This window comes from Mastigoproctus giganteus, chromosome 4 (genome assembly GCF_048544385.1).
Source record: "Mastigoproctus giganteus isolate SK-2022 chromosome 4, ASM4854438v1, whole genome shotgun sequence".
Taxonomy (NCBI): Eukaryota; Metazoa; Arthropoda; class Arachnida; order Uropygi; family Thelyphonidae; genus Mastigoproctus; species Mastigoproctus giganteus.
The window spans coordinates 201,224,570-201,249,517 of NC_143578.1; the positions used below are offsets into that span (position 1 = coordinate 201,224,570).

The 24,948-nt window shown below is 35.6% G+C and overlaps 1 protein-coding gene across 2 annotated transcripts in view; it reads right to left on the minus strand.

The window, feature by feature from the left end:
* The window catches only part of Ctl2 (Choline transporter-like 2), a 387,011-nt gene that overhangs the window by 37,710 nt on the left and 324,353 nt on the right, over positions 1-24,948 (minus strand). For both annotated transcript variants that reach the window (XM_090371991.1, XM_090371992.1), the window contains exon 20: positions 11,717-11,790. In XM_090371991.1, the coding sequence (XP_090228117.1) occupies positions 11,717-11,790 (74 nt within the window). The remainder of the gene's footprint in view (positions 1-11,716; positions 11,791-24,948) is intronic.

The following is a 24,948-nucleotide window of genomic DNA, read 5'->3' on the forward strand; positions in this document are numbered from 1 at the left end:
TGATCCAGTTCTGGTTGTTTACAAACTAACTAAATAAATATTTTGTATCTATATTCATGTATAAAGAATGGTTTTAGGGATGGGAATACCAAAATTAAAAGTTATAACTATGGTTAAATGATTTTGTTAATAATTGAGTAGAAAATGGAACTGCTGAAGCAAAAAGTAAACAAGCACTTGCAGCTGATGGGATCTATTCAATTGTATTAAAAGAACCAGCAAAAGAGGTAAGCAAGCCTTTGGTCATAATTATGAGAGCACAGTTGGATTTGGGGGAGGCTGCTACAGATTGAAGGTGTGTAGATTTCTCTATTATTCAGAAAGTGACATTAAATTTGCTTTTGATGAGAAGAACTACAGACCTGTAAGCCAGCCTGATTTCTGTTAGCATTAACATAGGCACATGATGCAAGAAAGCAAGCTTATATAGCATCAGCCAAAAAAAAAAAAAAACACACCCTTATTTTACCCATCCACTCGCTCTAAATGTTTGTCAAGCTCTGCCTTGACTCTATTTAAGCTAACAACTTCTACCACAGATGGAAGTTTGTTCCAGCAATCAACCACCCGCTGGCTCTAAAAGCAAACTTCTGCATGTTCTAGGTGGAATAATGGAATCGTGGTTAAAGAATCTTTACAAGATCATCTTAACAGGAATGAAATTATACAGAAATCACAGAATGGATTTGTAAAGGGGGATCCTGTGTGACCAATCCGATTAGTTACTATAAATAAATTCTTTATTGCTAATAAGTACAGGACATGTACTAGAGACAATAATACTCAACACGGCGACATGGCCAGGAGTTTTACATTATAAATGAAATTATAAATGAAATTAATTGACAAAAAAAAAAAAAAAAAAAAAATACCGTTACATGGAAATTATGAGTTACAAACATGTAAATTATAATAATGAAAAATGAAGACTAAACGTCATATGGAGGAAATTATCCCAGTTCCACAGATGGAATCCACTCGAGGAGCATGTGACGGTATTTGTAGTCGGTAGCTAATTTCTGAAGGTAGACTCCAAGACTGAGCTGTGCCTGAATTTTGGGGAGTGCCTGGGCAGGTAGGAACCAACTACACAGTTTCAACCGGTTGTATTTGAGGATTAGTGTGGGCTCTGACCTCAAGGATGGCGTAGGATTGTGCCACTGGCAGAAATCCCAGATGTTTGAGGCGTTTATTACTCCTGTGTACATTTTTACTGAAGTCATTAAACGCCTGTTGTCAATTAACCTCGGGATCCTGGGTACATTTAGCTGCTCAGCCATGTCAGATGTTCTCAATTGAGGGGGTCGGCGATGCTTATTTGTGGTCCATTTCAGGGTCCAGTATTCACACAAGAACACCGGTTTTTGAAGTGAAGGCGACGCAGACGCCCAAATTTCAGCAGCGTATAAAATAGCCGGATAAACAGTGGCTTGAAGATATCTGGTGGTTGCGGCATCGTTGGAATGAAGTAAGTGTTGTTTCGCTTTCCAGCGTAGGGTGTTAAAATGCTTCCGGAGGTATTCTGTGTGATCATTAAATTTCAGCTTCAGATCAAAATAGACCCCGAGATCTTTATGGTAGGTAACCACTGGAAATTAGAGTACCTAAAACTGAAGGTTGAATTATTGTTGGTTGCTGTTTCAATGAGCAAGTCATTATTGCAGATTTTGACGGGTTAAGGTTTAATCCAAACATCTTCAAGTAAGTTGAAAGAGTGGTCAAGTTCTCTGTGATGAAAGACGTAATTTCCATTGGGTTTGCAGACGGTGGGATTAGGGTAAGAAACTTTATATCGTCGGCATATATTAGAGCATCATCATGATGACTCATGAAAGGAATCAGAATCGCTGAGAAGAGAAGGCCAGACAGGACACCACCTTGAGGGACTCCTGCATTAATTTTTCTTGTAAAGTGGGTTTTCTTCAAAGTGAGGTGGACACTTCTATTCTTCAATAAGGCGGTGAGGAAAGCTAGTAGGTCTCCATTAATCCTGAAGAAGAATTGCAGGAGTCTGAGAAGGGCTGTGACGTCTAGGCTGTCAAAAGCAGCTTCAATGTCAGCGTACACTATAGCTAATTCGGATTTAGTTTTGAAGGCTTGAAGAATTGATGTCTGTGCGGCCATGAGGTTTGTTATGGTGGTTCTATTTTCTACTGCGAAATGGAACTGTTACTGTACTATGATGCAGTAACAAGAGAAAACTGACTGCAAATAATAATTTTCATATCATATATTTAGATTTTGGCAAAGCTTTTGACACTGTTCTACATGAAAGACTGTTGCACAAACTGTAGCAGCTTGGAATTAGGAGCAAATTACTGCTATGACTAAAGCAATAGTCGAACGGCAGGAAGACAGAGGCTGGTTTAAATGGACACTGCTCTTCTTGGATTAATGTTATTAGTGGAGTCTGTCAGGGTTCCCTGTTGGACTTTTTACTGTTTACAAAATTTATTAATCATACTGATGAAGGTGTATCAAGCTTATTGTCTAAGTTTGCAGATGATACAAAGGTTGGCAGAGTGGTTAATGAGAGGAATCAATCATACTGCTACCGCAAGATCTAGCAAAATTAGGCAGTTGAGGTTTAACATTGGTAAATCCAAGGTACTGCATATGGACAATACCTTAGATTTACTTCATTAACTCACAAGTGTATTTTGATCATATCATAATCATATTTTGCAATAAAGATATTATTTTAAAATCCCAGAATAACATACCAATTAAGTGGTACCACACTCAAGGTGGTGGAGAATAAAAGAGACCTGGAGATAATTATAGAGTCTGACATGAAGTTTTCTGAGCAGTGCAGACAGGCTGCTAGGACAGCTTACAGCATTTTGTCAGCAGGCACAAGGAGGTGACTATTTCATATAATGGCCTAACCATTGATTATAGCCAATGGTTAGGCCACATCTTGAGTACTGCATACAGGTCTGGAAGTCTCATATTAAGAAAGATATGGATCTCTTGGAATGGGTGCAGGGAAGAGCAACTAGATTAGTCAAAAACACAAAGGATTACTTACTCTTACCACAAAAGACTACAGTTCTGCAAATTGGAGTGCTTGGAGACTAAGCACTTGCAAGGAGACCAGACTGAAGTGTTTAAGGCTTGAAATGGATTGAGTAAACTTAATGATGGTACTCTTTCTCACACACACACATTGGAAAAACTTATGAAAAAACAATGAGTTCATGACATGTGTATGAATTTGCCTTCACGTTTTTTTTTTGCTGCTCCAAAATCAAGTAATGATAATTACAGCAGAATCCCAGAGAATCCTAAAATTACAGTAGAGGTTATTGTGTTAAACTGCAGTGCTATAGTGATTTCTTTTAAACAAAAAAAATTTCTATGTACTTCATTAATTGATAAGCATTGCTCCTCAAATGCAATCTGCCTCTACTGTATTTTGAAATAAAGATATTATTTTAAAATCTTATTATTAAAAAGTTGTAAATTTTGTTGTTAATATATATAATAATATAATTATTATATATATTTATATATCTTAATATAATTTACAGTTATCCCAGTTGTGATGCATTTTAGGGGGCAAACATTTTTTGGAACATCTCTCATTATATCTATGGGAAAAATCACTCCTGATTCATTAACTACTTTTCTGGATCACATGGTGTTTGTAAATTGGGAAGTTATTGTATATGATCTTCACAGTTTGGTGTCACTTTGTTCTACTTATGTTGCTTGCTTTTTGGTTGTCTCTTAATGATTATCAGCTACTGCTGTGAAGGGTAATTCTTTGTATTATAACGTTTCACCATTATATAACCATTAAACTATATCAGTTCCCTATCAGTCACATGCAAGCATACATAAGGATAAAAAAAATCAACTTATCAATTAGTATTTATCTTAAACCTGAGTTAATATCAACCTTATTTTTGGTAGAAGACTCCTTAGAAATAGCAATAGTTAAGTTATTTGCCCCTTAACTAAAGTTATGGCACACTGATCTTAACCTGCCTGGCTGTAGTGATTATCAGAATAATATATGGTGCATTAATGGCCAAAAACAGTATCTCTGATACTAGGCTTATTGCCTAGAAATTGTTTAATTAAGAATGTACAGGTTATGTTGTTTCTATTAATTGATTTTTTTTGGCTCTCTCTCACTAATATGAAATTAATACATGATATTCTATATTTAGTTTTATGCTGAATCTGGGCAATTACAGATTTATAACTTTTTAGCAGATTGACATTTTAAATGTTCTTGCATTCTTATCCTAACTGCTGCTGCTTCTCACTTTGTCTATTTATAGAAATCTGCATATATTTTGAATTGGTAAATACCTTACGCAACCCTTACATAGCGTTCCACGGAACGCTACGTAAGTCGGAATTTCCACCATGCTTGTGCAGCACTCATAACTGTGTTCGCTGAATTGATTGAATCAAAAAAGAAATGTTTGACGAACATGTAAATAGAATTATTTATTGTATTTATTCAATTTTTTATCTCATGTGCAGGAAAAATTACAAAAGTATGCAATTTAAAAAAATTTCAAAATTATAAAATTATAACAAAAAAAAAAAAAAGAGAGGAGACTGGCATAACGTCAGAAGTTTTTCCTCTCTAGCATCATTGCAAGAATCGACATCTTCAGCTGATAAGTACGCCACTGCAGAGGTTGAGGGCTGTGGAGATTTAGAAGGGGTCGGCTGCTCAACCTTGCAAAAGAACATATTAATGAATGACTGAACGGTGGCTTTTTTTCTTTTCATCGTAGATTTCTTTGTAGCTAGCAAGCAAGCAAGCAAGCATATCATTCACCCCTCTGTTAACTTTTAAGAATCGTTCACTGTCAGGATCCATCTTCTCAAACTTGCCATTGCCGATGCAATTTCACAAAATGTCATTGCCATTTCTCTGGTGATGAAGCGTCTTGGCTCCTCATTTGGTTCATCTTGAGCTTCATCAACATTTTCTTCTTTCACTATTGCTGCCTGCAAGTCAATAAGTTCTTTGTTAGATAATTCCTTCTCTTCTTCCTCTAACTCCTCCATGTCTTTGGCATCAACCTCCAACTGAAGTAGCTCTGCAACCTTTACAATCTTATCTGTAACCTCTTCATATGATTCTTCTTTTTCAAATCCTTCGAAGCCTTTTACATGCTGTGGGCATATTTTCTTCCATGCGGCATTTAAACAACTTTCAGTAAATTCTGCCCAGGCCTTATTAATGTTTAAGATAGCGTGGTAAATATTGTAAGATTTCCAAAAGTCTCTTAACATAAAATTTTTCTCACCATCTACTGAAGACAATGCCTGATCAAATGTTATGCGTAAATAGTATGCTTTTAAATTTGAAATAACACCCTGATCCATAGAGGTAGGATGAGTGAAGTCGTGTTTGGAAGTAGAAATATGACTCTCATGTTCGAATTGAAATCAACTAGATGTGTAGGATGTCCAGGAGCATTATCTAATAGAAGCAAAATCCTGAAAGGAACGTTGCTGTCTTTACAATATTTTTCAACCTCGGGAATGAAGCAGCATTTAGACCAATACTTAAAGAGAGATATTGTTATCTGTGCTCTTTGGTTTGATCGGAAATTAATGGGTAGGGTGGCTTTATTGATGCCCTTAAATGCACGAGGATTTCCAGAATGGTACACAAGTAGTGGTTTTAATCTGTAATTTCCCGCTGCATTAGCCCCAAGCAAAAGCGTGGTCCCATCTTTTGACACCTTGAAACCTGGCATTATATTTTCCTCTTTGGCAATGTATATTCGATCCGGCATTTTTTTCAATACAGAGCAGTCTCGTCAACTTTAAAAATTTGCTGCATTGAATGTGTTGAATTATTGATGAAACTGCCTTCATCAATAATTTTTTCTAACACATCACACAATTTCTCTGCTGCTGCAGAATCGGCACTGGCAACTTCACCGCATACTTTAAATCCTTTGAAGCCTTTTAAGTGCTATGAGCATATTTTCTTCCATGCGCCATTTAAACAGCTTTTAGTAATTTCTGCCCATATTGTGGAAACCAGCGCGATGCTTAAACCTATTAAACCACCCATTGCTTGCCACGAACCTGGGTTGGGATTTGCTATACTTATCCTTAATATCTTTATAAATACTTGCTTTCTTTTGCTTGAATGGTCATTAGACTCAGGAGCACTCACTTCTAAATCTGATTTTCCATCCATATTATTAACAGCTGTTCCATCTTCGATATTGCACCTGAATGCTGTTTTGACTGTCCTTTAAAATAGTATTCACTGTTGAAGCAGCGAGACCTAATTCCTTTGCAATAAATAACAAACTTTGTCCTGCTTCGTACTTCTTAATCGTTTTCATTTCTAAATCAATTTTGTTTCGTTTCCTGGCACCATCACTTGCAGTTTTCGTTGGTCGCTTTCCTTTCATCATTGTAATACGTAAATAAGAATGAAGCCATTTTCTCTGTAGTAATTTGGTTTTTTTCTAATAAATTTTTAATTAAAACTAAATATGTCCAGTCTCCAGGTTAACAGAGTAAAAGAAACCAAATTTAATATCTGAAAACACACAATTCTACCATCACAAGATTTGAGGGGTAAAGTAATCTTTACTTGTTTTTGTTAGAGTAAAGCGAATGTTGCCACGAAGCTTGGTACTTATTGGCTGTACAGTAACCGCTACATGGCAATACATTAATTTATTTAATGACTCGGGTAAATTATATATAAAAATATACTCGGATTATACAAAGATAGTGGTAGCATGTTCAAAAAGCTCACTAAAAGCAAGTAACCTTACATTCAGTTTGTAATCATCATTTGTAATAACCTTATATTCAGTTTGTTAATTTGAAGATACATCCTCTTGTTTGCAGCATCTGAGGAGAAAATATTACTCAATATTTTGTTCAAGCCTTTTATGTCTTTGAAAACCTCAAGACTTTTCAGCCAATGGAACATTCTTTTGAATTCACAGCCCCTTTTCTCCCTTTCTTAAAAGCCAGTTACCTTTCCTGAAATGAAGTTGCCAGAGGATGAAGAGAGTATTCAAGTTGTGGCCTAACCATTTCTTTTTTACTATAGAAACCTACCCCATTTCCACTCTTCTCCAACTTCTATACAAAATATTCAGGTAAGTCTGTGTTAAAAGCCTTTCTAAAATCTAAGTTTGTGGTATCAAATTTAATTATTTCATCTAGTTCCTTCATGACCACTCCATAATACTAGGCCTCTGTTAAATGAGTAACTAAACTGTTAAATTTAATAAAAATACAGTGACCAGCCCTTTTAAAAACTGTAAATAAAGCACTTCAGGCCAAAATAGGCCAGGGCACACTGTTTTTTTACAATTTGATTTATCTTTAAGAAACTGAAACAGTTATTTTGGGTATACCCTCAAGCATTTGTCTGAAAGTGCTGCAATTTAAATTTGTGCATAAAACTTATTGGCAGTCACAGAGCTGTATTAGTACAAATGATGCTAACACTTTCCACAGATACTTCATTTTTATTATGTGATAACTGAAATTCTTATTTAGATTTTACACTCAATCATGAATTTCTATAAATACAGAAATTAATAAATTATATTTATAAATTATAAATAAGCATTTATTATTTGTAAGATTGTAAAGACTATAGTGTTGATTTTGAGAGTTTGGAGTTGGACAGTGAATGGATGCTGAGTAGTTACAGTACATGTTTGGGCTGGTTTGGAAAAGACTAAAGAAATTATAGATGACAAGTTAGAAGAACAGTGCCCTTGGAATTTTCTGCTACATGTGCCTTTTCTGTAGATAATTTCAGGTGCACTGTTCTTATAAATTGGCATCTTTAACTTGAATGGCATCTTTTAAAAAGATGTAAAAAAGAGTCCAGAAGCTTAAAAGATGCTAGGTGTGTTAACTTCCATGGTAAGGCAGATGTGAGATTTGTACAGAGTGAATAGCTGTTTACAAGAAAACCATTTTTTAATGCAGAGGAAGCAATATTTGTGATGTGCATTTGTGATGCTAAGAGAAATTAGAAGTCAGGATGAACATCATTAGAGAGATATGTGATCTTATCTAGAAATATGAGTGTCACTGAAGATGGGCATAGGAGCACAACCTTTTTTTGCGAGGAATAAGATTCGACTGATGTTTTAGAAAGATTGAAGTTAAGTTTTTGTTTCCCAATTGAAAAATGAACTGGAGATTGGCATTTAAGGAATTAGTGGAGGATATTAGAGTTGAGACTGCTTGTGCAGGACAAGGTTTCTCAAACTGGAAAGTGGAATGTATTGTACTATCATCAGCAGAACTATGAATGGGATTTCCAGTCAGTGGAAGAAGGTTGTTAATATATAGGAAAAGATTAGGAGAAAGAACTGAACCTTGGGAAACACAGCATTAGTGGAGAGGTTAAAACAGCTATTTTCAATCACCCACAGTGAGTGGTCACAGAAAAAACTAGATGCCATTTACAAAAAATCGATCATCAATTCATAAGATGGGAGCTTGTTTAGAAGTCCTTTATGCGAAACACAATTAAAAGCCTTATAAACATCAAGAGTAACTACTTGAGTTTTATCAAATGTTTGTACTGATTTTTACAGATATAAGCCAATATATTATCAGTGTATTAACACAGATGGAATCCAAATTGGCAATCATTGATCAGATGACAAAAAAAAGTTCCAATACAGTGTAAGAGTTGGTCTTTCCATTGCTTTGGTAAGGCAGAGTAAGTGCAATAAGTGATAACTGGATGTGAGGGATTTGTCACCCTTCCTTAGTAGCTTGCTGAATATGAGCAAATTTCAAAGCAGATGGAAAAGCAGCAGAAAAATCAGAAAGTGCATAAAGCCAACACAAAACATGATAAACCTCAGAAGCACAGGTGTGGAGAACAAGTGGAAAAATCCCAACAACACATGGTACTTTTTTTGGAATCAAAATTGTTCAGAATGCTAGCAACCTTCTGTCAAAAAACTAAAGAAAACACTGAATGGAGAGTATTGGGTGAGGTAGGAAGTAATTCACTAAATTGTCAATACAAAAGTCAGAAGAAAAGTAAGATGTTAGTAAGTCACTTTTATCTTAAGACATGGATGCAATAGAACCATTAGGTTGTAAGAGAGGGGCTGGGAAGTAAAGATGGATAGAAGATGAACCCAATACCACTGGTGAGAAACCAGAATGCTCGCTGCCATTTAGACAAGGAGCAATTTTTCTATTTTTAGTCTGTTCAGATGAGTTTAGAATATTATTAAAAACTGTTTTACAATTGCTGCAAGCTGTAGTGTAAGCAGAAAATGAAGCTAGAAATTTGAATGACTGCATGCCAAATGAGATTATACCGTATTCTTAACTTGAAGAGCCTTAGCACATTTATTGGAAAACCAAGGTTTAGATAAAGAATGATATTCTGGAGTGGAATGCCAAGAGAAATACTTTATCCTAACAAGAATAATTTTACTGACATGATCTGAGCAAACAATGGGCTCAGAAGAATTAAAAAAGTAATCCAACCAAGGAAACAAAGAATAGAAATCACATAGATCATTCCATTCGCATTCTTATTGTTGTTGTTATTTGGTTTTTTTTTTTTTTTTTTTGGAGCAACAATTTCTCCTCCACTTTACTTTCAGTTATTACAAGATTCTCTAGCTTACTGCCAGAGTTGAATAAACCTCTGGCTTTCCCCTCTCTGAATAACTCCTCATGTGTGAATGTCGGTGCAAAATATTCATTTAGTTTGTTAGCTATCTGAGCAGGATCATCAACAGTTGACCCATCGATATCAAGAGGACCAATCTGATTCATCTCCTTCCTTCAAGAGTTTACATAAGTAAAGAACTCTTTGCTGTTTTTCTCTGCATCCCTTGCCAAAGATTTCTCGTAATCTGCCTTTGCCTGCCTAACCTCCTTTGTAACTTGGTTACAGATCAACTCGTATCTATCATAGGCTTCTGTGTCACGTGTTAATTTTTATGTATCCCATGCATTTTTCTTCTCTGTCATATGTCTCATTAGTTCATCTGACATCCATTTAGGCCTAAACCTTGAACAATATTTCTTAGTTGGCATGTAAAGCCTAGTAGCTTCCAAGATAAGTTCTTTGAATGCTTCCCATTTTGAATTTGCTGTTGGTAACATCTTCAGTTGGTCCCACTGTATAGAATTTAAATACTGTCTAAGACCATCGTAGTCGCCTTTACGAAAGCAATAACCCTTCCCTTTAACTCCTACTCTCAATTTTGATCTTCCAATGCTCAAAGTTACACCAAACTGACTACACACTGTACTGTCCAGCGATGTCGACTGGCTTCACCTCCTTGGATTTCATGCGTTTAACTAATAGCATAACCCTCCTCCCTTCCTATCCTGTCTATCCTTTCTGTGGACGTTGTACTTCCCAAATTCCAGTTCTGCATTCCTTATATCTGTGTGACACCACGTCTCTGATATCTCAACAATATCCGCCTTTAATGCTTTGAGCAATACCTCAAATTCATCAAATTTATTTACCAAACTCCTAGCATTGGTGTACATGCAAGTATACATGCACCTGTTTCTATTCTTAGCTACCCTAACACAACCCATGTGTTTATGTGTACCACAATGATTCCCAGCAGTCTCTGAAATATCCTGCATCTTGTTTTCCAGGCTTCTGCTCATTCCAATAGAAGCAGTGCAAGAATCACTTTCACCTCTTCCAGTGGCTACTGTTAATCTTGGGGGGATACAAACCCCCCAAGCTAGCAGTTTTCCGACCCACCTAACACTGCCTCGATAGCATCAGCAAATATTCTTGCACCCTTTCTATTTAAGTGTATCCCATCCCTGTAGAAGCAATCTCTCCTGTTAACAAGTACAGTCCAGGCTGAAAAAAATTCTACCCCTTGAGCCTTGCACAATCTTTCCAGGGCCGAATTGATCGACGAGGCTCTCATCATAAACTCCCTCCTATCGTGTCTGGGCACAATTGCAGACACTTTCAAATTCAACCCTAATTCACGGCTTTTTTTCAACAGTGATCTGTACTTCTTAAATAATTCTGCCGGTCTCCTACTCTTGATATCATTAGTGCCAACGTGTACAACTATATCACCTTTTGTGCCCTTAAAAGATGATATCCACTCTACAACATCATCAATCTTTGCCCCTGGTAGACATACCCTGGTCCTGTTCCACCTATCATTTTTATAAAGCATGGTCCCTGTTTCCCTGACAACAGAGTCACCAACAACTACTAGTTCCTGTGGGACCAACACATTCTGCCTTGGGGGTTGCCGCTGAGAGCCTGATGGCCCCTCAATTTAGTTCCTTCGAGGGCATCCACCCTGTCCTTCAGGCAAATGAGCAAGTTTGAATGAATGAGCAGAAATACTATACTTTTGTGAAGCAAGCCTTACAGAAATCTGTTACAAAGGGGAGAACTTCAACTTAATTGAACCTCATTGACATTTGCAGGATTAAAGGACATATATATGGTCGTGACAAGTATGAAAATTTGCACTGCTAAGTGTAAATTAAACATGCATTAAGAGTATGTGTCAATAAACTCTTTTGGTATGACCTGTCAAAATAGTTAAACTGAAACAATAGTAAAATGTGGTCTTATTAATTATTATACATGTATTTTAATGCATGTATTTTAAGGATATTAAAATACATGCATTAAATTCAAATCCAACTTCAAACATTTGTATTTTTATTTATATTTTAGTTGCTAATTAGCCAGAATACTTACCGAACAACGTTTCTCATTAGAAGAAAAAATGCATCTCTAGCAGATGTGCAAAAATTTTTACCATAGACTGCCATCTAAAAAATATATTTTTAAAAATCAAAAGGTTTTAAAGTTTTTTTTTTTTTCCCTCCTGTAGAAAATTAAATTATACAATGAAACAGATTCACAAATCAAAAAATTGTCTATAAATATTATTCAACAATCTTTAAATGGTAAACAAGCTCTTCTTGTTTAGAAACTTAGAGAAATAAATGAATACTTATGCAGTAGGTAAAATAAAGCAAAGAGGCAGCGCTTATGAGGATGAAATTGTAGTTATTGAGGGGAGATGATAGGAAATGTTTTGTTACACTTCAAGTGAGCCACACAGCAAGAGGAATGTTAACAGCTTCATTGTTAAAGCAGCGATGGTTAAAAGTCAGTTAATCCTTTTAGGAGTAAACATATATGTGGGGTGATCAAGTTGCTCTGCTCCTAATATTGAAATAATTAGTTTGAAGTTCTTTTGAAATATGTATTATCTACCTGCATGTCTCTGATGCTCATACACGAAATTAGAGGTCATTCATAATAATACTTTTCTCATCACAGGTGAGAAACTGACTGAAGGAGAGTGCTACCTCTGTAAAAAATTGAGAAAACCGAGGTTAGAGCTATTATCAAATATTTTGTGGAAAAGAAATGGACTCTACTGATTCACAAAGACTTCCCAACAACTATCAACTGGGTTAACAAGTAATAACAGCCATTTTTATATTTGTGATAGTTTTTAAAATCAGTGTGAAGGATATCAACAAAATTTTAAACAATGTGGGCACAAGCCAAAATTGAAGAAACTAAATCAAATAATACACATAAATCTAGAGGATATTACTGTAAAGAAAAAAATATAAGTAATGATGAATTTTTATTTTTAAGTTTTTAAAAAAATTTATAATTTTTTTCAAATTTATTTTCTTTTATAAAATTTTTTAATGAAATTTTGATTTTATTTTTGACAATAATCCAATGTTCATTTGTGTGCATTTATGTAAAGTCAGTACATAAATGCTTTTAAATTTTCAAATTTTAAAATGTACTAGTGTAAATCAAAAAGGAAAGGGTGTTTTTATTAAATCAAAAAAAAAAAAAAAGGGAAAATATGTAAAACTTACAGTTCTTTTCCAAACAGTCCCCTTGCCTTGCCCAACACCTCTCACATCAGTCCACAAGTTTCTTGATGCTTGTCTAAGAAAAATGTTTTCAACTGTTCATGAAGTCACTTATGCACTGCTTCTTTGACTTCCTCATCATTTGAAAATAAATGTCCACATAAGGCTTTTTCAGAGGGCTAAAAAAAGGTGTTAGTATGCAGGGGCAAGTGTATGGTGAGTGAGGGAGAAGTTTACTATAGTTTTTGAATCATTTCAAAGGTTTAGTGGCTGAATGTGGTTGAACATTGTCATTTTTACATGAGAACACCTTTTGACAGTAAAGAAAAACTGCTGCAATTACTACAAATAGGAGGTTTAAGTTTCTCTCCCAACATGGAACAATATCCTGCACTCCTGGCATTCATGATAATTTTCTAGAATGCAGTTTCCAAAACTTTCCAAATGGCATTCCCAGACATTTCTTCTAAATTAATGATAACTAATTAATACATGTCATACACTGCAATACACCATACTATAAAGTTTTTTTGTTTATTATTATTATTTTTTAATCTGTTCTAGTACACAAGATAGATAAAGTGCACCATGCCACCTTGTGGGTAACTTTTCTAAACAAATTTAAAGTACAGTCGATTCCGGTTATTTGGGACACAGCCGGACTAGTGCATTTTGGCCGATTAAGCGGCTGCCCCAATTATCCGAAGTTTCACGTAAATAGTTAAAAATACAATGCCCCCCCCCCTTTACAATTGGTTCACTGTACAATCAAATCACGTTACGATGGAGTCACCATTGTAAAGTACCGTTCACTATACATTGTGTAATAAATGCTGGTCATTGTGATCACATTTGTGAATTGAATTTTAATTTTCAATTAAACAGCGATTCTAATTAGCAAAAATAGGAGGAATATTATCCACAGGCTATAAAAGTAAAGATATATTAAGTACAAATTTACCCTTTATTACCTTACCAATTAAAAAATTAAATGATACATGAAATTCGGAAGAATATACGTGATAATCGGAAGAATTAATACGTACTGTAATATGTACATACTAACTAAACTAGTTGACATTTCTGTTCACTGTCATTTGTGGGTGGGGATTAAAATTTAAAACAGTAAAAAGATAAGCAATCAATAACAAAGAAAACGGCACACACAAATTGCAAGTAACACGATACGCGCAAGTGAGAACAGAGTAACAAATTACAAAGCTTTAAAAATAGGAATGAAGAGAAGATTCTGAAAATTATTTTTTTTATATGATTGAAGATTCCATAGAAGTGTAAACACATTTTACCACAATAACCCACAGAATTCCAGCTGTCAGTATTATCACAAATTCAATAAGATCGAGTTTACTATCAGATTATGATAGATTTCACTAACACAAAAGCCCAATAAACAAGTGACTGCTAATTGATTTTATTGTTTTATGGTTGTGACCTCCAGAAATCCGACCAAACTACGTGGTACGGTCGGAGACAATCATAGGGTAATCTTCAGTGCTGTGGTCTCCTGCCCCGATTAAACGGCATTTTGTCCCAATTAAGCGAAGTAAACCTTGGCTATTTCCTCGATTGGGTTTTGTTTTTTAAGATTTTCCCCAAATAACCGGTGGCCCAAATAACCGGAATCCACTGTAATATATCTTTTGCAAACAAATTCTCTTAAAAAATAAAGCACTTACATAAATAAACCAACCTCCTTTTAACAAAAAAGAACAGAATAAAACACAATACAGGAAAAAACTACCCAATAACTAGTAACAGTGATTATATGCTAAATTCTACTTGAGTTATTAATGCTGCTTACAGAAAAACAAGTGCTGAAATTAAGATCTCAGCAGAACATTAAGGAAACTGAGACAAATAGACTATTGCTAGCTTTAAAGTGAATACTGTTAAATTTCAACAGAACATATCCGAATATTTTAATGAGATTGTGCAAATTAAACTTACTCGAAAACTAAAGGACACAGCTGATTATCAGAAAAATTCTGACTAAATCAGAAAATTGGAAAGTATGTAATTATGTGTTTCTCCCCCTTTCCAAAGTTTATAATGTGGAAAATGTGTAGTATATGTCTTCTAAAACACTACATCATATTTCTTTGACATCTTACTGGTGGTTACTCTTAATTGAAATTTAGCTTATCACTACATAAAGAAAATTTGGTGTAACATTATAGGATATGTAATACTTCTTTTCATGAATTCCATGCAACATATACTAGCACATCTGGCCAATTCGCTGACCAGAGATAAAAAAAAATTTCATGCAGAAATGCACTGAATTTTTTTTTAAATTCCAAATTTAATGTAAGTCATAAATTTGCTTATTTATTTATTTTTTTGCAGAAAAAAGCTTAAAAACTATGGGAGATATGAGGCAGGAGAATGGGTGAAAAAATACCTTGGTAAATCAAGAGTTGCCACCTGATACAGTTTTAATTCCAGAACATTTCAGCAGGATGATTAACATCAGACATCATAATTTCTATTTCAAATTTAAAGAATCAAGATATCTAACTGCTTAAAAACAATGTTCACTTTCATACATTGGTTTCAATTGTACTACAGTGCCTTTGAATTAATTGCTGCAGATGGCAAGGTATGTCAAACACCCCAAGCAGCCAATACGGTGACATATATGACTGAAGGTAGTCAATGTAGACAATTGCTCCGAGGAATAGCTTTGAAAGAGAATAAAAAAACATGGATTCAGGAGAATATGAAAAAGAATAGTATTATTAAAATTGTTGGAAAACATAGAAATTGGTTGTTAGATTGTTTTTTTGGGGTTCTTTAAGGCATTCACTTGTTGTTATTTGTTTTTTAGGAGCATTAAGCAACTGAGGCCATATTGCTCCGAGGATATGCAGTGGTCATTCCCTGACCTTTCCACATCCACTGTATTTGGTGGTCATGGGCTCGAATCCTGGTCTAATCAAGAAGCGTGTGCTACGCACTGCCGCTCCTGCCCATCTAGCTACGGGGGTGCAAAGGCATTCACTACTTGGTCATGATGCATCAGTTCATATGGTACAAGAGATGTTTGTTCCATATTTTAGTTGTACAGTCACATGCTCATGGGCCAATTTCCATGCACCAGTAACATTTATTTATCAGTTTTCAAAACATCAGTTGCATGGAACATTTTTACTTTTTCTTTTAATCATATCTTAAACAAATAAGGTAATTTACATTAGGATATTTGTGGGAATTGGACTTGAATTTCAGTAGATTAGAATTTTTATGAAATACCTAAGGGGGAAAGATCAGAAGTAGAATGGATATATGAAGAAGAAAAGTTAATTCAATGAGTCTGGAATGGCTTGCAGAGAAGGCCTAACTCCTTCCATGTTGGATTGACTGGCTACAGCATGGATTATGGTACGTTATACTAGTAAATTGCACAAAATGTACAAAGTTACAGACTTACAGATTAGTGAGCTACGTTTGGATTACTCTGTACAAGAAATCTGCAAAGAGATTCTCTGTTTAACAGTGACATTTATTTATTAGTTTTCAAAACATCAGTTGCATGGAACATTTTTACTTTTTCTTTTAATCATATCTTAAACAAATAAGGTAATTTACATTAAGATATTTGTGGGAATTGGACTTGAATTTCAGTAGATTAGAATTTTTATGAAATACCTAAGGGAGAAAGATCAGAAGTAGAATGGATATATGAAGAAGAAAAGTTAATTCAATGAGTCTGGAATTATCATGAGTGGATGCAGACTAGCTGACATATGCATTTATGTTGGTTAAACAAAGAGGAACTATAGATTCAGAAAAACAATACCTATGAAAATATCTGTAGAAAAGACATGCAACTAAACTAAATGTTTGTGTGAAAGGGAATAGAATGAGTTTGCTAACTAACCTGACTACTCTCTTTGGATAATCTAGGAGCTTAAGGGTTGGCATCAAACCAGATAAAGCAATGATATTCCAGGATTTGTACAGATTAGCCACTTAGAACAAATGTAATACCAAAAGCAAAGCCAAAGTTTATTTATTTACTTTATTTTTTTTTTAATGCAGAAGTAGCAATACTTATATTCTTATGCCAAAAAAAAAGCAGAAGGTACACCATATGTAAAAGTAAAATAATAATGACAATGATAATTAATCAAAAGGCAAAGGTGAACAATATTTGCTCAAAAAAATCTTAGGGTATATAACAGAAACCTCCCGCTACAGCACTGAAACCATCTACTATCACATGAAAAGAAAAGTCAGAGAAAAAAAATTGACTATCCAATTGCAAATTGAAAGGAAGGCCAGCAAGGAAGCTTGCCATTTATCAAGAAGAAAGTTTACTTAGAAGGCTTTTATACCAAATCTGATCAATACCCTTAAATGCTGAGAATAACTAATTGAGTTATTCCAAAATGGAATAACAATTAGAGTTATTCTTTTTCATGGAATTTGTCTCCACAGGGGAGTCAAGATATCACCAGTAGATCTCAGTGATGAACTCCATACTCATTAATCACATGAAAGTATAAAACTTATCAGTTTTACATTTTCAATGTGAACTAATTCTGATCTTTATTATATGCTATCAAGTTATTATCAGATGTTCAATGAACCTGAAAGAATAAAAATCTAATAATTTATTTGTACATATTTAATCTGAATAAGTATTATTTAACATTTACTAGCATTACTTATGCATATGTAGTTCACGGCCTTGGGAACATTACTCAAAATGAGTGTGTTTGAGAATGAATTTAGCACCAATGTTATGGTACATTGTGTACCTAGTACAACGAATCTGAAGTTTTATTTACTTACCATTCTTGCCAAAAATCACATACTTTTTGAATATCATGAATAAGGAGATAGCACCTTTTAAGTGGTTCAAATATTTGCTATTTATGATCAGTGAGGACAGTTGTCTCTTAACATATCATAATATATGTGTAATCTACACGTTTCTCCATTATCAAGTCACCAAGATTTTTTTTTATAGCTGATTATAAACATTTATCAATAAAATTAATATTGCATTTAATAATATTCCAGTGAACATTCCCTAAATACAAGAATTGTTCAACAATCAGAGGTTTTTTTTTTTTTTTAAATGAGAAATGGTTACAAACATCTTTTGAAAACTAGTAAATAGTAATAGTATTCATTATGTAATGCAAGAAAGCCACAGGCTTTTGTTGCACTGGAAAAAAAAAAAAAACCCCAACAAGTAGATAAGAAAATATAAATTATATGATTCCTTCCTCACACAGATAACTAGCCAGTTGACCTTTGAATTATTCAAACTGTCAGCATCTACCTGAGAGGACAACTTGGTCCAGCAATCAACGACTCACTGTATAAAACAAAACTTCCTATAATCTAATCTAAACCTCAACCCCTGTAATTTGCATTTATGACCCCCAGTTCTGGAATTCTTTATAACAAGGAGAATTCCACTTTCATTAATTTTACTAATCCTTCTCAGAGCCTTATAAACCTCAATCAGGTCTTTGAGGTGCCTGGTTGCCCAGATAATCAGAATCTTTCCTCATAAAGTCAAACCCTTGCTGATCTCACCATTGAAGTTGCCCATCTTTGGATCCTTTCAAAAAGCTTGGTCTTTTTTCAGATATCTCCATACTTGAACACAGTATTCCAAATGTGGTCCTACAATTGCCTTATACAGCAGGATTATGACTTCCTTCTACAGGATAATGTTTGATAAATCATTGATAGGACACTATGGACTTTTCTGGCCACCTCTTTACATTGTTCAGAAAACTTCATATCTGCCTATATTGTATCTCCCAGATCCCTTTCCTCCTCTACTGTTTTTAATTCAACCCCACAAAGTGGGTTGTTGTTATTTGGTTTTTAGGAGCATTAGCAACTAAAGCCATATTGCTCCGGGGATATGCTGTGGTCGTTCCCTGACCTTTCCACATCCTCTGTGTTTGGTGGTCACGGGCTCGAACCCTGGTCTAATCAAGAAGCGTGTGCTACGCACTGCCGCTCCTGCCCACCTGGCTATGGAGGTGCCCCATAAAGGGAGTAATTTATTTGGGAGTTGCACTGCAAAAGCAAAAATTAGAGTAGGAGTGTGTTATAGGCCTAATGACTCGAATGAGTACAATGAACAATTGTACAGAGAAATAGAGAGTGGGCTAGTAAATCGGAATGTCTTATAATAGGGGATTTTAACATCCCAGATATTGACTGGAACTTGTGGGTTGGGCACTCACACACTAGTCAGACTTTTGTGGATTTATTGGATGATTGTTTTCAGCAGCAGCATGTTCGAGAGGCAACCAGAGAAAGTAATACTCTTGATCTGGTTATCAGCAGTGATCATTCATGTATTAGGAATTTGCAGATTAAAGGACCACTAGGTGGCAGTGATCACAGTGTACTGACGTGGGATTTACTTAAAGATTTAATTACCATCAGGGGTAAAGGAAAGGGTTTTTGCTTCCGTAAAGGCGAGTACAGTGGTCTCCGACAGTTTTTAAATTCTGTACAGTGGGATCAACTGATGATGTTACCAACAGTAAATTCTAAGTGGGAAGCATTCAAGGAATTAATCATGGAAGCTACTAAACATTTCATACCTATTAAGAAATATTCAAGTTTGTCAAATGAACTAATGACACTCGTGGCAGAGAAGACAAATGCATGGGATGCATATAAATTATTAGGCGATACAGAAGCCTATGGCAGACATAAGTTAATCTGTAATCAGGTCACAAAGGATTGATTTGGTTTTGATTTGGTAGTTGTTGGCGCATCGGCTTCTGTGTTCTGTGGCCATATTGCACCTCCCAAGGTTTTTTTTGCAGTACTTTGATCCAAGCCCGAGGCAGGAATCAAACCCGCGACCTTTGGGTTGCCGGGCAGGTACTTTACCCACTCGGCTAGCCCGGTCGGCCGGTCACAAAGGAGGTTCAGCAGGCGAAGGCAGATTACGAGAAATCCTTGGCAAAAGATGCTAAGAAAAATAGCAAGGATTTCTTTACTTATATAAACTCTAAAAGGAAGGGGATGAATCTGATTGGTCCACTTGACATCGATGGTTCGACTGTTGATGATCCTGCTCAGATAGCAAACAAACTGAATGAGTATTTTGCATCTACATTCACACGTGAGGAATTATTAAGGTTTGAAAATGGCAGAAGGTTATCAAATTGTAGCAGGGTGCTTAATGATCTTGTAATAACTGAGAGCAAAGTGGAAGAGAAATTGTTGAAGTTAAACTTAAGAAAAGCACCTGGGGTGGATGGGATCTATCCAGTTATATTAAAGAAGGCAGCAAGGCAACTAAGCAAACCCTTAGCCATAATTATGAGAGCATCCTTGGACTCAGGGGAGGTTCCCACTGACTGGAGATGTGCAAATGTATCCCCAATTCACAAAGGAGGGTCGAAGGGTGACACGAGTAATTACAGACCAGTTAGTTTAACTTCTGTTCCGGGTAAAATAATGGAGTCGCTGGTTAAAGATGCATTGCAGGATCATCTAGACAAGACTGCAGCAATAATTCAGACACAGCATGGGTTTGTTAAGGGAAAGTCTTGTCTGACAAATTTGATAGGATATTATGATGTGGTTACAAAGGAACTGGATGCAAAAAACAATTTTGATATCATATATTTGGATTTCAGGAAAGCTTTTGACACTGTTGCGCATGGAAGACTATTGTACAAATTGGAGCAGTATGGTATTAAGGGTAAGTTGCTACAATGGATAAAAGGATGGTTAAGTGCGAGAAGGCAGAGGGTGGTAATCAATGGGTGCTGCTCTTCTTGGACTAATGTTATTAGTCCAAGAAGAGCAGCATATTTATCAATGATAAATATGCTGCTCTTCTTATCAATGATATCAATGAGCAGCATATTTATCAATGATAAATATGCTGCTCTGCTTTGTATATTTATCAATGATATTGATGAAGGTATATCAGGCTTAATGTCGAAGTTTGCAGATGATACAAAGGTTGGCAGGGTTGTTAATGACAGTAATGGCAGTCTGCTACTGCAACAGGATCTAGATAATTTGGGCAGATGGGCTAAGAAGTGGCAACTAAAGTTTAACCTTGACAAATGCAAAGTACTGCATATGGGTAGAAATAACCCCAGAGAAACGTACCAACTGTGTGGTACTACACTTAAGGTGGTAGAAAATGAAAAAGACCTGGGAGTAATTGTGCAGTCAGATATGAAGTTCTCTGAGCAATGCAGACAGGCTGCCAGGGCAGGTCATGGGGTTTTGTCAATGATATATAGGAATTTTGCTAGCAGGGAAAAGGAGGTGATTATCCCTCTGTATAAGGCAATGGTCAGGCCACGCCTTGAGTACTGCGTACAGGTCTGGAGACCTCATTTTAGGAAGGATGTAGATTTACTTGAGCGGGTACAGAGAAGGGCAACAAGATTGGTGAGGGGAATGAAGGGATCCTCTTACCAAGAGAGGCTTAAGTTCTGCAAATTGCAGTGGCTGGAGACTAGGCACCTGCGCGGTGATCTGATTGAGATATATAAGGCCTTGAATGGATTGAGCACGCTGAATTCTGATGGGATCCTTCCACTTGTTCAGATTACGAACCTAAGGTGGCATAAATTCAAATTAAGAAAAGACAGGTGTAGAATAGATGTGCGGAAATTTGCCTTTAGCCAGCGGGTGGTTAATTGCTGGAACAAACTTCCATCTGTCGTTGTGGAAGTTGATAGCTTGAATACATTTAAATAGGAACTGGACAGGCATTTGGAGGGAATGGTGTGATTTCTTTTTTTTTTTTTTGGCTGATGTTGCATAAGCTCATAACATTTGCTTTCTTGCATCACATGCCACTACTACTACTATTCCCCAAGTGTAAGATCTTGCATTTAGCAGCATAAAAACATAGCTGCCATTTCTCTGATTATCTCTGAAGTCTGTTCAAGTCATCCTGAAGGAGTACTGCTTGGCAGTGATCATTAACGATCTGCCAATCTTTACATCATCTGCAAATTTTGACATCACACCTTTTATCCCTTCGTTGATGTCATTTATGAAAATGAGAAACAACAGTGGTCCAAGAACCGATCCTTGAGGGCTCCACTCTTGATGTTACATCAAACTGAAGAATATCCATTAATCACAACCCTATGCCCTGCAGCCACTCAGCAATCCATCTTAGAATCTTACCAGTAATCCCAACCTGTTCAAGCTTATACAGTTACTTCTCATGAGTAACCGAGTCAAATGTTTTGCTAAAATCCAAATAAACTATGTTGAAATTGTTCCCTAAATCCAGCTCATTAGTAACTGTGTCAAAATAGTCCACAAAGTAATCCACTAAGTAAATTTTTATGTCGGCAAAACACAATCGAAGCTTTATAGATGAGACGCGTTACAGCATTTGTTCAAAATTCCTGCTTCATCTAGCTAATATGAATCAACACACGCGGAGATATAATTGACTGGTCAAGCTTACGTCGTTAGCGTTACCAAGGTGATCCAAGGAGAAAATAAAAATAAACAACTTTTGTGGAAAACAAACAGTTGAGCATCATTACTTGCGAACACTATTTTGCATGGCTCTCTCACAACATTTTGCTTTACTGCTTTTCGTAATTGTTGTACGAAAGAATTGCAATGAATTGTTTTTGAAAAACAAAAATATCTTCTTTCCTTTCTTCAGTGTGTATTGTATCTACTAACAAAATATAGAGGAAATTCATCTATTGGAAACCACAGTAGAAACAGAAGGGAAAAAAAAACTGTCATAAAACTGATCACCACAATGCACATTTCATAAAAAAAAAAAAAAAAGTTTGCTTTATTAGAGGAGTAAATCGGAACAGCAGTTTCATGGATGTATATTTGATCTTCTTATGAAATTTCAAGGAAATATTTCTATTCATGGATGCATTATAAACTTTGAAAACTGATGTCAAAGGAGCTTTGCATGCATCTCACCTGGTGTGCAAACGAAAAAAAAAATGCGCTACTAGTAACAGATTGTGAAAATAATCCGTTACTCGTAGTGACGGATTGGCAAACTGTAAGTAATCGTTTTTGAACACACTAATACCCCGACTTGGAGTTACGCAGTTCTTGATTTTTTCGTTTGGCAACACTGCCGCCCACTATCTTCAAGGTCATTTTTCATATGCTATCGATATACGATGCGACGGTGGAGAGTGAGAGCGAAAGATGAACAAAATTCAACTTTGATGCTGCATGAGCTGCACACAAAAATTTGCATTCCAACTGTCATATTTATATGTGTACGTTCGAATTCTTGCTCAACTTTTGTCGGAAATTACATTGTTTTCACGAAGGAAAAAAACTTTCCAGGATTTAAGGTTTCCTAAGACTGATTGACAGTAATGGTTGGCGGGAATGCAGCTGGTGACTGCAAGTTAAAACCTCTCTTAATCTATCGCTCCAAAAACCCAAGAGTTTTAAAAAATATATCTAAAATTAGCTTACCAGTGATTTGGAAGTCAAATCATAAAGCTTGGGTGACAACTTCCGTTTTTGAGGACTGGTTTGGTCACCACTTCATACCCGAAGTCAAACGTTATTGCAAGTCTAAACAGATTCCATTTAAAGTGATGCTTCTTATTGACAATGCACCCAGTCACCCTCCTGCCATCCTAATTAATTTCGACCCATGTGTGAAAGTTGTGTTTTTGCCTCTAAATACAACCAATGCTTGCTTCAACCGATGGACCAGGGAGTCATCAAAACATTCAAGGCATTCATTTGCACGTCTGAATGAAGCTATGAGACAAAATACTGAGATATCTGTTAAAGACTTTTGGAAACAATTCAATGTTTTAGATGCCGTAAGAATCATTGAAGAATCTTGGGATGAAATTCACAAAAACAACATTGAATGGTGTCTGGAAGAAACTTTGTCCATTTTTTTTCAAAAATGAGACGAAAACAACGCCAGAAACTGATCATGTCACTCATGTGATAGAAGAAGTTGTTAATCTTGCCAGGCTATTAGATTTGGAAGTCAATGGTGATGATGTCAATGAGCTGTTGGATTCACATAGTCAGGAGCTGACAATGAATGAGCTCACAGAGATGCGTGACCAAAACGTCACTGAAATATCCAACACTCAGACCCAGTTCCACCAGAAAAGCATATGACAATTGCAAGCTAGACAGAAGGTCTCAGCTCAATTGAAAAGGGCTTAAAAATTTTAGAAAACATAGATACCAACGAAGAACGCGTTATAGCTACAAAGCAAGGGATAGAAAAATTATTAGCTTGCTACGAAGAAATTCTGTGTGAAAAAAAGAAGGCGCTATGTCATCAGATGAATTTGTTAGATTTTATGAAGCCATTGACATCGAAATAACTTTTTTATGTAACTCATTTATCTTTTTAATACATATTTTGTATTAATATGTATAAAGAACTGCAATTTTATTAAATATTTTTCTTCTAAACTAGTGTTTTTGTTGGTCCTTGGTCCCAAATAAACAAAATTTATATGTATTTATATGCAAAGTTGTACCCCGGCTTACGCAAATTCGACTTTCGTCGAACCAACCTATCGCGTAACTTCGGGGTATTACTGTACTTCGATATTTCCTTGATATGCATTTGATACCATCAAAAAATTTCAAGAGAAAAATTGAATTTTCATTATCACACACACACACGCACGAAAAATTCACCATTAAATGTCACGTTTCGATGCTTGCATTCCATTCTGAGCTGCAACTGTAATAAAGTCACCTCTCTTGCACTGACAGAGTAGCTATTTACCGAATGAAGAAAAACAGGGTTCATTTTCCTGAAATTTCCAGTTCCCTTCATTCACTTGGGGGAAAAAAAACTCCTTAGGGAAGGGAGTCCATCTTTCTAGACCGACCCTAGGGAGAGAGAGAGAAATAAAAATACCCTTTTGGTGGGGAGAAGGCCAAGAGATTGTCAAAGGTCCAGAGCTCTAACTTTCATTTATTATTATTATTTTTTAAATTTATTATTATTATTATTTATTTATTTTATTTTATTTTATTATTATTTTTTTCACGTGTTGTTCTTGCAATCCATCCTGGATTGGGACTTCCCTGGGTCGGGAT